The sequence below is a fragment of the Thunnus maccoyii genome, chromosome 16 (genome assembly GCF_910596095.1).
Source record: "Thunnus maccoyii chromosome 16, fThuMac1.1, whole genome shotgun sequence".
In the NCBI taxonomy this organism is placed as follows: Eukaryota; Metazoa; Chordata; class Actinopteri; order Scombriformes; family Scombridae; genus Thunnus; species Thunnus maccoyii.
In genome coordinates, this window is record NC_056548.1 from 16,723,054 (window position 1) to 16,736,005 (window position 12,952).

Consider the following 12,952-nt stretch of genomic DNA (forward strand, 5'->3'; position numbering starts at 1 on the left):
CAGCGAAGGTAAGAATGCCCTGCGCCTCTATCGCGCCTTTAGTTTGAAGGTAAAATCACCCAACTTCCGTTATTTTGGTTTAATTGACAGAGCTCTCAGTGCTGAGAGTAGACTGGTCCAGAGGCCCGTCACTACTGCAAACTGGTTGTGCAAAAACGCATTTGCCAGCGCTCTCTAGTGGTTTGTTTCGGGCAGTGGGGATGTGGCAAAATATTTTACAAACCTACTGCACCGTTACGTTTTATTTTTTGATGAGATTGTAATTAATTTTTGTGAGAGAAATATTCAGTGGTAGATCAGAAGGCAGTGAACCATTAGCATCTTTAGTTAAATATAGTTTAATAAAAATACTCATTTAGCCCGTCATTCTCCACTGACACCATATTTCTTTAAATTTAATTCTTGAAATCTTCTTTCATTGACGTCGGCCCATGTGCGATTACTGTGATGTATACCAGAAAAATTATACCATTAAAATGTATGTAAAACTAAAAAATCATCTTATCTATGGGTGCCCTGTGCAGTATTTACATGCAGCTTGTCCCGTCCCCCCTTACAATCTACTGTTTAGTACTAGTAGTCCTTCGTAGTAATTCTTTTTTTTTAAATTTAAAAATCATTTTATTATATATTTATATGGAGGCCATTATTCTAACAGTTATTTCATTAGTATGGCCTTGATGGCTCAGAGATTGGTCGCTCAGTTTATTGAAGTTCTTTTGGCCTCCTGTTGAGGGCGACACAATACATCAAATGTATAGGCCAAAACATCTTTGCAGTAGTCTACACTTTATACAGTAACAATCATGGACTCCAAAAACAATTTCCTGTTTTTCCTATACATTCAATATGATATGATTTATTTATGGATTACAGACACAAAAACAAAAATCCAAGGGATAACATGTTAAAATGAAAACACTTATTTCTAACATGGTCCCAAGATGTTAAAAAACTAAGAAACATAAATAAGTGCGAGAAATTCAACATAAAACTAAATAATAGAATCCTGAAATCCAAAAACACATCACCACAATTTAAATAAAAAATTATAATGTCCACAACAAAATACAAGGACAATTTGATAGCTGAGGTAAAAATGTAACTGAAGATTTAGTGATAAATCTGTGACTCTATTCCATAAATAAGTCATAACCTGACTTCTATAAGCCTGTTTCATTATGAACAATAGTGGAAGTCTATTCCACAACATAGCACCAGTGTAAAAAAAGCAACTTCTGTCTACATTATTTATTAGAGGGACTTTACATGACCGCACACTGGCCCTGGGCTTATAGTTGTGCTGAGTATGGACCACTGTAATCTGTGAACACAAGTATTGAGGAGCATACAGACTGAAAATATCATACATATGATGCAGCGTTTGTTGTTCTCTGAGCTGTACAGGTTGCAGTCCTCCTGAATTTGTCACTAGTTCAAGGAGATGCATTTAATAAATACAGAATAAGATTATTTTGCATCACCTGCTTTTCTTTCCTTAATGAAGTTGTCAAACCAGAAGAGGCATAATCAAAATGACAGACATATTCTGAATTTCATGCATTAAAACCCCTTGAAACTTTTTGAAATGACAGAGAATACATAACTTTAAGGTTTATTCAAGTCACAGCCCCCCTATTCAGGCAAAGTAAAGGAAATTTGAGTCATCAATTCAGAAAATTAAGTGATTTGGTGTTCATATGACATTGTATAGATAATAGGATGATGAACTTTTTAAGCTTTTTTCCCCCCTATGAGTGATCGGATTTGGACATAAACTGTTTTTTTCTTCATGAATGCATAGCATCTCTTATTTTCTGGCACAGACTCAGTGGTCATTCTGCGTTATCATTTCCCTCAAGAGCCTGCAGCCATTTCCAGTATGACTGGTTTAAAATCTTCACTCTGCATTTTTGGTAATTAAGAAAATATTTGTCCAAATGCATGTCCAAAAATAATTACAAAAAATTATAAGAATCTCTCTTAATGTGCAACCAAGAATGTTTATTGGTAATTACTCTGATTGCTTTAAGGCTTATCACTTTCTCTAATGGTTAGAGTCAGCAGTCCTGGTAGGATTTGCCTGCTTATTTCTCATGAAACAAGTGATAAGTGATTCATGTGTTAACTTCTTGGTCTATATCACTTGTAGATTTAATAAGAACCAAGTTTTGTAGAAATGTTGGCTCAGGTGGCTGCTGTTAACTATTCAATCTTAAACACACCATAAAAAAATAATGTTCATTGTAATCTATAACCACTATTTTTCTTCATTCAGCTCATTTTAACCTTCAGTCTCACAGAAGAGGCCAGATTTTTTGTCCTGACAATTTATGTTTACATGAGTGTCTCTGGGCCATGGAAGTGACTCCTCCCAGGAACATAGATGGGAATTAGATGAAAGTTGTAGCTGTCTGTTAGTATCTCACAGGATGTGAGGAAAAAATTCCACAGAAACATTTCCTCTCAGTCAAGGAGAGTGTGTGAGTTGAACCAAGCTGAAGGATGTACTCTGTTCTTAGGAAACCCTCACTGACCAAGTCCGTGTTCCTGAAAGCCATTCAGCAAGATCACAGGTCAACCATCTACAGCAAGCCACCTAAGGAAAAGATCGGGCCAGTGGTAGGACTGATTATCTTTGTTAGTAGCTGCGAGAGACATTTAATAGACAGACATCCCTGTTTTGAATGATGTATCAAAATGTAGGACTACAGCAGCAGGATCTCTGTTTTTACCTGCACTATCAAGGTGTTATATTACAATTAATCTACATTTGAAGATCATGATGACACTCAAAGTCAGTCTTGGAAAGTCAGATCTGTGATACATCACTTTATTGCCTCTAATGTGAGGAATTCAAGCGAAATGTGCTCCCCAGCCTGCAGAGCGGGAGAGATGTTTTATTCATTTCTTATCCATAAGTCAGTGGCAGGCTCTGGTCTCCGTAAAGGGATCCTATGATGGAACTGCAACATAGCGGCTGGTGTTTATGCCACTATAAATCTGTTGATCTGTCCTCAGGGACAAACACAGGGGCTTTCACAAAGCCTGGCTCAGGTTAGGAATACTGGAGTGCCGCGGGACAAAGGGGATATAATGTTAGGAAGATTTAAATGGGGGCTGCTGTTTTATCACCTGATGAGTCACTGAGATCAGGAGCCTTGGTTGTGGACACAGGTGTTCAATCCCCTCCATTCAACCCGTAGCTGATGACAGGAGAGCTGCAGTGGGCTTCTGCTTTAAAACACTGCTTTAGTGTCATTACTAAATATCATCCTTCATGTAGTTGTATAATTTTATTACAAGAAACATAAAAATGCCTATTAATCAACCGTTTATTTTAATATTCTCATTGACTCTCTTATAGCAATCCGTCTTTGCCATGTGTGTGTTTGCTGTGACTCTCTTGGCCCCGGCCGGATGGATCATGCATCATATCCCAGACTACCGGCAGAGATCACCTCCACAGCCCTGACTGATCTGCATTCAGAAAGACAACCTATGCAACATTATAAATGTGTGTGTGTATATCTATCCAATGTGGAAATTTTTTAATGAGGGAAAATAAAACCTTTGTTGGATTTGAAACATGATAAAACAGCCTCCTTGTGTAAATCTGCAATATGGTATCCTGTTTTATTTCTAATCCGAAAACAAGCACATATTTTAAAAATGGGTAATTTTGATACATTGATACAAATGGTTAATATTTTTAATGAATAGCATACAGTAAAAAGCACAGGGGTCAGTCCAGGTGAAGACTGCAGGGGCAGGATGTTGCTCCTCATCAGCTGGAGATGAGATGGAAATACTCCAACAGTTCTTGGCACAAACCATAATGAAAAGAGTCTGTCGGTCTGTCAGTGCTTCAGACCCTGAAGTCTGTTTATCTTTTAGCTGCATTCTGCTCGTAGGAGAATGTGCAGGACTTCATTAGAAAAATGTTGAATTAGAGCACAGGCTTAAAGAATGTTAACACTTTATAGGGTACAAATAATATACTTAAGTAATGCTTAACATGATAAATTCATGCATAGATTAATGCCAGATGTATCATGAATTCCTGTTGCTCACCATTAACAAATGATCAAGTCACCATGATTTTATGTGATTAGTTCACACTTCAATAGCCAATTACTGAATGTTAATTCATACATTAATCAATAGTTTTTATACCCACAGTTAACGTATAAGATTAAAGCATGATACAACCTGATCATGTACAATACATCAGTCTAGTGTTGCTAGCTTGTAAACATGGCAGAAAGACCACTGGGTCATGCAGCAGCAACATGAAGATGTTTGCATCTGAATACCAGTTTGTTAAAGGAAAAAAACAGCTTCACAAAGGCTGATCAAATTCATGGGTTTAAAATACCCTTTACTATAACTGGAATTCAGCTAATTTGGTTGGCCTATCAATTAGCATAATGTATGAAGTAACTGTGAATTAATATTCATTAATTGGTTATTAAGTGTAAACATACTGCATTAATTCATACACGAAACGTTCATGACTCATGCATTAATTAAGTATTACTTAAGCATATGAGGTGTACTCTTATTATAAAGTGTTACTAAGTATTTTTATAAGGTTATTTCTTTATTTACTCTTTAATAAAATAACTCTGGTGATAATAAGAAATAACATAAAGCCAAATCATAGACTTGCATCCACTGCCTTTTACCAAAAATGGGGAAATCAAAGTGTATTTATAGCACAATTCATACAGTGGAAGTGCTTTACATAAAAAAACATAAAGATTAATTACTAATAAAATGCAGGAAATATTGCGTATCACAAACATGATAAATGATATAATTTTCCTCCAGGACACGTCATTCTTATGTTTATGAAAATGTGACAACCATCTGTTGCATGTTTAGCCCTTTATAATGCAGCACACACACACACACACACACACACACACACACACACACACACACACACACACACACACACACACACACACATACACACACGCACACACAACACCAACAAGGAATATTTAGGCAACTACACTCAGGTCTTTAACAGTATTTCCCTCCCATAATCAGCTCAAACAGGACTGATAGGGTTGTTGGAATTCTTGAATGACAATTTGTCAAAGCCGGATCAGTCCATTTGGAAAGGTATGCGGTGGCAGATGCATATCAAGGTTTCCCTTCCGCCGTGAAAGAATAAAAAATCTTCAAATGATAAACTGACTCGCAAAATGGGTCCCCGTTTTAATTCAACTAAAAGCTCAGGAAAAACCCACCGCACCACCGCTAAAAAAACACCCCACAGTGTATAAATCCATCGCGCAGAGTGGTACAATCAAGCCGAGCCTGGGCTGCAAGGGGGGTATATTCACTTTTTCACGACTGAGGGAAACACAACGCCGGGGAGGAAGAAAACCACTAAAACAATTGACAGTCTGGGTTATATGTTTCCCCAAGTGTCTACGAAATGTCTACGAAGGCAGAGCAGTGTAAGTACGCCTGTGTGTGTGTGTGTGTTTGTGTGTGTGTGTGTGTGTTTTTCTGTCTTGTCATAGAGGGGGGTTGTTTAGGAAAACTGGAAACGTGATTTTTTTTTGTTGTTTAAACCAAGAAACCGAATGAGGGGAGCTGTCCTTGGTGATGAAACCGCGGTTGCCAAGGCAGGTTGCAACACGTCCTCCCACTGCAGAGGATGGCTGGAGGGCTCAGTGCACGCAGGAAGCCACCGTATCTGCCCGCGTTTCTCTCTCGGATATTAAAGGAAAAAAATAATTTCGAGGCTACACCCTATTATCACCGTATTATTTGTTGTTTGATTGACGTGGCTGGATGAGGTGCGTGCGGAGGGGGGGGAGAAAAAAAAGCGAGGTGTAGCCTATAGAGTATACTGCTGGTCTCAAGGTCGACCTCGCTGATTCTTTACCGAACAATATGGTGGCATTAGATTGATCAATAATGTGGTTTGATCACACCGTCATGAGGGCTTGAGACACTGAGGGCTGTTGGTGATTTCCTCCTCCTCATCACCTCCGATTGCTTTCTGAAACAGGTGGAAAGCTGCCTCTTCTATATCATTGAATAATCTCTGCACACTTTTATTCAGCTGTTGGTGGCTTTAAATATATGAAAAATATGGAGTTAAACTTGGTGTTTGGGGGCTTTCATATCAACGTGCTCAGAAAAAGATGAAGCCTGCTAATCTCTCTGCATTTTCAAATGAATTTGGGTGTTTGGGGGGGATCAAAAAGGTGTAGAAAATATAAGAATTTGCCATTCAAGATGTTCATATTTATGTGGAGAGAGGCATGTGTGCTACAGTGTGTATTACAGCACAGGCTATGACCACAATAACACACACATACTCAGAGCCTGCAGCTGTTATTTTTATTTTTGGGGGGAGTTTGTCATTTACAGGTCAAGGAGGAAGCTAAACACTACTGTCCAAAGTCACAGAAAACGGGTCAGCAATGACCCACTGCAACTTATTTTAACTCTTGTTTAACCAGGTAAAAATAAATAATAATACATTTGTAACCAACCAGCAGACCTGAGGGAGTAGTGCAACAGAGCAGCCAGGGTTAAGTGCTTCAATTTCATTTGTTCAAGGAGGAGTAAGCCCTCCCCCCCCCGACCAGATTTTCCCAGCTTGTCTTGGGACTTGAACTGGCAACCTTTTGTACACAAGCTTGTTTCTGTAAGCAATAGGTTACTGGCTCCTCCAGGGTTTCCTGTGACCTCACTGCTATACCAAAAAGGTCACCTGGTGAAGGCCAGAGAGCCATGGGAACACAGCCTCTTTGTTTAACTTGATAATTGGAGCATCCGTGTTACACGCTGACGGGCGTCTCACAGGGACGAAGAAAACAGCAGCAACATACTGTGTAGCTTCATGCATGTTCAACCGTTTGCTTCATCTCTGTGCTCAGATTCATATATATACATATATATATATATATTTTTTACCCTTTATGGTAGTCTCGCTAGTTGTTGATCTGCTTGTTTACTCTGCTCTTTATTTTGTCCAGTTGCCTCTAAGATACGATACTTGCAAGAGTATCACAACCGTGTGCAACACAATATTTACCCTGTGCCCTCCGGAACAGACATTGCAAACACACTGAAATACTTTTCCCAAACCCTGCTCAGGTAAGTACCCTGCTCGACAGCCAACAGGTGAAGTAACAGACTGTAGAATGTTTGATATTTAGCTTCTCCTTCATGATCAGATGAGATTAGTTACAGCAGGTTGTTCTGACTCACTTTCTGAAAGGGATGACAGTGACACCATTAAATTGCTAATATGAATTGAAGTGGAAGAATAAAGTAGGGAAGTTAGCGAAGTAGCCAAATCCATCCTCTGTTCTAAAAGTGCGATAGCTGTATCAATATGAATACTCAGAGAAGATAGAGATTGATGCAGGTTTCCTAAGGAGTTATGGTGTTTTGCTAAAGCAGCAGCAGATATAGATGGCTCAGTGTTGTTTATTGATTCCGTGGTCGGTTGCTAGATGAACGCTTCCCTGGGGCGGCCTGTTGTGTCCTTCCCAGAGGGGCCGGCGGAGGGCAGCTCCTCAGTTGCAGGGTCAGTCTGCTCCCCTGGGTGCTGTGAAAGCCTGAGGAAGGAACAGCATGTTATTTCCTCCTCCAACACGGGTCAAGTAGGCAGCCATTTTGGACACATCTAATTTCACTATGTGTCACCACCCCCACCCTCCAACCCCAACCCCCCCCTTTTTTTGCAGCTGGAGCTTATTTCCATATCCAAAATACACTGCAGTGATAGGACATTTCTGTATGTGATTGGTTTAGTGTTACTGCCCGCTGGCTTCATAGAAAATAATAGCGCTGTCCTGATTTATTAGCTAATTTATGAAAATGGTGGGATTACTGGAAGCTGAACTTGTATGCCCCACTTTTATCATTATTATCAGCTTACGGTACAATCTATTTGAGATTGGCCGCTGGCCTCAATTCTACAGTTTATGCCTCAGCCCCATAAGGATTATTCCTCCGCTGAGTGATGCTCGCAGAGTATTCTGGATACTTCATGCTTTGCTGAGGGGCTGTCCAGCACCAGCAGCTACGGTGCGGTTTTAAACATGGCCTCTCATATGTCTTTGGCACACATGGAGCACGACGGGGGCAGCGACTGTGAGAATCAGTGTTAACTCAAGTGACGATTTTGCCTCTGAGGGGCAGTGTCATCCGAGTGCGAAAGGACTCACTCTCCATGATGCCACAGTTAGCAGTCGCTTGATATTATCCCCCGAAGCACAGCCTCTCGCCCACAAATCCTTCTCCCCGCAATTAGAGTGGTCTGGTTTCCTCAGCAGGGGACTCCAGGATTATCCATACACCTGTGCCCTTTGAAGCCTGGGGTGAAGAGACAGAGAAAATAGAAAATGTAAAAGAGAAGAGAGAGTTAGAAAGAGGGGAGTAGTAAGCCTTGAAAAGGAAAAGGAAAGTGGAGCAGGCATGTGTCATGTTCCTGGAAAGAAGAACTGACATCGCCAGAGGAGGTGGTTGCTGATTCATATACCGATTTTAGGTCAGGTGTGGAAGAGAAAGACAAAGAGGGGTTAAAATTTTCTATTCGCTGCTAATTATATATGCCTCTGTAAAGATGAGGCATAGCTAAGTCATATTTCTCCAAGTCAATCTGAGCTCTCTGCATCACTGAGCCACGCTGACTTCATGCCAAACTGTATCACTCATAAGAACAACTGCAGGGAGCAGAAATCATATCTAGTGCTGTGTAGACATTTCATTTTACAAGTAGCACAGTTTTAGTATTTAGCTTACCTGAGGAAGTCTGCTTGTGCTTTGAATTGCTGCTACACACATAGTCAATGATTTTTGTATTGACAGTGCAGGGTTTGACAGTCAACGTATGTCATGTGTCTGTACCAGTGCATTTCTACATGTGTTTTATGTGTCGTATATGTAACTTTTTGTGTCGTTTGTTTTGTATGTATGTATGCACATATGTGTGCGTCTTTGTGCGTATATGTTTAATGTATGCGTGTGAGTGTGTCAGTTTGTGTCTATGTTCATTGTTCAAATCAATGATGTTTTCTATTTGAGACATGGGCAGTGAAAAAGTCATACTCTGAGATACAGTCTGTTGTTTGCGTGTTGAGTTTATGCTGTACACTGACACAGCTTTATGAATGAATCTACACTGACTAAAATCTTGCAGAGTATAACTTTGAGGGGATAAGTCAGGAAAATGTTACATTCTGCTGTTGACAGTATAAACTTTTAAGCTATAGGCTCAATATTATGCATTTAATGTAATGTCAAAAAAATCCCCTTTCTCACTTGCCAAATGCTGTAACTCAACTTTTTGAGTGACCTTTGAAAAAAAAAAAAAAAGAAAAAAAAAAAAAAGAAAAGACAGTACATCAGCATTTATAATCTGGGCGCTCATGATAAATCCCAATCATTTGCCTGATAGAACAGCTTAGCTCTTCAATAATGTGCAGTAAAAGAGCAATGCTCTCTGGCCCCCTCCCCTCCCCTCTCCTCCACCCTAGACGCTCCACACTCAACCCAACTAGTTTTTTGCTTTTGTTTTTCTTCTCTTGAAAATTGAATATGTCCACCACCTTCCCCAGGGGACAGCAAACACAATTGTCCATCCTGCATTAGTTCACAAACATAATGCTACCAGTCATCCCCCCCCTCCCCCCCAATACAACCTATTCCTTTGTCATTATAGTTTTTCTCCTCTACCGTAGATTAGTTGTTACATTTATTTTAGAAACCTGAATCCATATGCCTGTTGGATCTCATTATTTCTCCTGATGATACTGGTACAGTATCATAACGTATGCATACGGACATTATTTCTCTGGTGCAATAAACATGTGCTGTGACCTAGGAGCACTTGATCTAACCTCACACACATGTTTATTACTGGCTGAAGCATGTTTCAAAAGTGTCACCTCTGTATTTTCCCGAACCAATTTGGTGTCACTCCCATCCTTGACAGCCCCACTAAAGACAAGGAAATTTCTTTCTTTTTTTTTTCTTTCTTTTTTTTAAATTCCACGGCTCATTGGCCTTTTTTTGCATGGTAGCCTCTGACCTTGCTGATTGGAAGACAGCAGCCATCGAGGGACAGTCATTTGCACTGTCCCTTTTTGGAGAAGTATGGGGTTGCCACTGAAAACATGCCATTTTTTATATTTTTGCTCCTTGTCACCAGATACGCATGAGATGCAGTGATCATTGCAGTTTGTGCTCATGTTTTTTTTGTTTTCCAAGTTACACAAATCGAGATAAATTGAATTAAAGTCACTCTGAACAGATAAAGCAGGGAAAAATTGCCCGTGCCTTCAGTGATACAGTCAAATAGTGAGACACTGCATCCTATGTGGGGTTTATCTGGGTTTGTTTTTTTCTATTTACGCTGTCTCTGTAGTGCCATTTCAATGTAATGTGCTGTTTTTTTGTGTCTTTGTTGTCTCTTTTTTTCCCTTGTTCCCCTCCCCTACCCTCCCTCCCCTCCCCTCCCGCCCCGGAGCAGCATTCTGTCCCGCACAGGCAGGAAGGAGAACCAGGAAGCTTCCAATTTGGCCGTGCCCATGACCATGTGTCTTTTTCCTGTGCCATTCCCACTCACCCCATCTCTAAGACCACAAGTCAGTTCCATCAACCCTACAGTTACTCGCTCCCTCCTTTACAGCGTTCTGCGCGATGCCCCGTCAGACCGCGGGGGGCAGGGGCAGCAGAGTCGGGACGCTCAGCTCTCAGAGTACCCCTCTCTGGACTATCAGGGCCTCTATGTGACCCTCGTGACCCTGCTTGACCTGGTGCCCCTGCTGCAGCACGGTCAGCATGGTGAGTCAAGGCCCAGTGCACCACTGTTTGTCATCATCATCCCCGAGCCGTCTGGCCTGCATGAAGCCACTGCTGCTTTTTTGGCCTCTTTTGTAACGGGAAGAGAGAAGTCCTGCTGAGGATCTTGAGGGATGCATGGGGGTGATTGGGAGCACGCTGGATCCTGTCAACTTAATCGTTCATAAGCCATTGGACACACCAGCCATAGGCCTTCTCTTCTGTGCATCATACTTGATTGCATGTTTGTTATGTAAAGTGGGAGAAATGTTTTACTTATGTTGTCATGTGCAAATATATAAGCTAAATGGAAACCACATGTAGGAAAATGTAATGTTCTATTGTTCTAATACGTCTACTATACATCAAAGAATGACTTAATTCCACACTGTTTTTCACGGGCCCACGGCTGCATCACAGTCAGTGCTCTTATTTTTCATGAATATTTTAACCATTGTTAAAAAAAAGCTCAAAAGCATGAAAACCCATCTTCTTGACTAGAATGGTCTACTTTTCCTGAGGGCAAACTCCACTTCAGTGGCTTTTAAAGAAAGCTCACTGCCTTCAACAGAAGCTCATATTCCAAATGGTCTCTTTTTTCACACTGTTATACTGTTAAATTACTGAAATTTCACAGAGGTTTCACATTTGTGGCTGCATACAGTATGTGGATACTGTATGTACAGTTCATTGAATGAGTGTCTGTGTATCTCTCTTTGTCTTTTTTTTTTTTTTTTGCCTTTTCCCTTTCTCATCAGATCTGGGACAGTCCATATTTTACACAACAACTTGCCTCCTGCCCTTTCTCAGTGATGATATTCTCAGCACTTTGCCCTATACTATGATCTCCACTTTAGCCACATTTCCCCCTTTCCTCCACAAAGACATCATTGAGTACCTGAGCACCTCTTTCCTCCCCATGGCTATATGTAAGTATGACCTATCAATGGGTAATTAAGACAACATATTCACTTCCTGTAATAATTAAACTCAACCTATGTGGTGGGATAATTGGTGATATGTATGGAAAATTAAACAAAATGCTCTTAGATTACAGTTTCTAGGCACTGAAGCTTTGAATACCACCCCAACATACTCTGAATTACATAAACCAATGCTACAATCTACACAAACACCTGGACCACAATGTGAACATGATCTTTAAAGTTGTTTCTCTTTCTCTCCTTTGCTCATTTGTAGTGGGCTCCACTCGGAGGGAGGGGGGAGTCCCGGCCTACGTCAATCTGTCTGCCTCTTCTATGCTCATGATTGCAATGCAGTACACGTCAAATCCAGGTAAATCATCATGTTTGCTGCTTTTGGAGCATGCATGTAAATATGACAAACACTGACATGTTGTGAAGTAATGGCTCTCTGCTTAATTTCATCTCTTCTTCTTTCCAGTATATCACTGTCAGTTGTTGGAGTGTCTAATGAAGCACAAACAGGAAGTGTGGAAGGTATTATCCCTCAAAATACATGATGCAGATATAAGAGTTTCATTCCAAATTTAAATTTTGTAAAAACTCTTTACAGAACGCTGTATTGCCCTCTTGAACTCTTTAAACTAATAGTTCGTTGCTTGGAAACATACTAATTTACTTTCTTGCTGAGAGTTTGATGATAAGATTGATACCCCTCTTATGTCTTTGTGCTAAATATGAAGCTACAGTAAGTAGAGTGTTAGCTTAGCTTAGCTTAAAGTCTGGAGGCAGGGGGACAAAGCAAGGCTCTGTCTAAAGTTTTAAAAACTCTTACCAGTAACTCCAAAAGCTCACTAATTAACATAGTATATCCTGTTTGTTTAACAGAAATGTAAAAACAGGAAGTTGTGGTTTTAGGGATACTTATGTGCTGGTTTTTAGCAGTTTCCTGCTTCCAGGCTTTAAGCTAAGCTAACAGTCTCTTGGCTCCAGCTTCATATTTAGTGTACAAACGTTAGACCTGTATTCATCTTTTCCTCTAACTATAAGGGCATTTCCCAAAATGTTGGACTATTCTTTTAATTATAAAACTAATAAATATATAATGTCATCAAAGTTTTTAAAATATTGAGCAATGGACATCAGGCAACATTTAGTCTTTACAAAGTGGATATAAAGCATGTTGGAATGAAAATCTTAAA

The 12,952-nt window shown here is 40.1% G+C and overlaps 1 protein-coding gene across 4 annotated transcripts in view; it reads left to right on the forward strand.

Moving 5' to 3' along the window:
* Positions 1-5,356: 5,356 nt before the first annotated feature.
* Positions 5,357-12,952, forward strand: part of LOC121880919 (protein unc-79 homolog) — a 33,186-nt gene continuing 25,590 nt past the window's right edge. For 2 of the 4 annotated variants that reach the window (XM_042388535.1, XM_042388536.1), the window contains exons 1-6: positions 5,357-5,474; positions 7,011-7,131; positions 10,517-10,830; positions 11,586-11,756; positions 12,028-12,123; positions 12,232-12,287. In XM_042388535.1, the coding sequence (XP_042244469.1) occupies positions 5,453-5,474; positions 7,011-7,131; positions 10,517-10,830; positions 11,586-11,756; positions 12,028-12,123; positions 12,232-12,287 (780 nt within the window). In that variant the 5' untranslated portion in view covers positions 5,357-5,452. Of the gene's footprint in view, positions 5,475-7,010; positions 7,132-10,516; positions 10,831-11,585; positions 11,757-12,027; positions 12,124-12,231; positions 12,288-12,340; positions 12,499-12,952 lie in introns of those variants that run through there. The other 2 variants (XM_042388537.1, XM_042388538.1) reach the window with 2 other exon arrangements.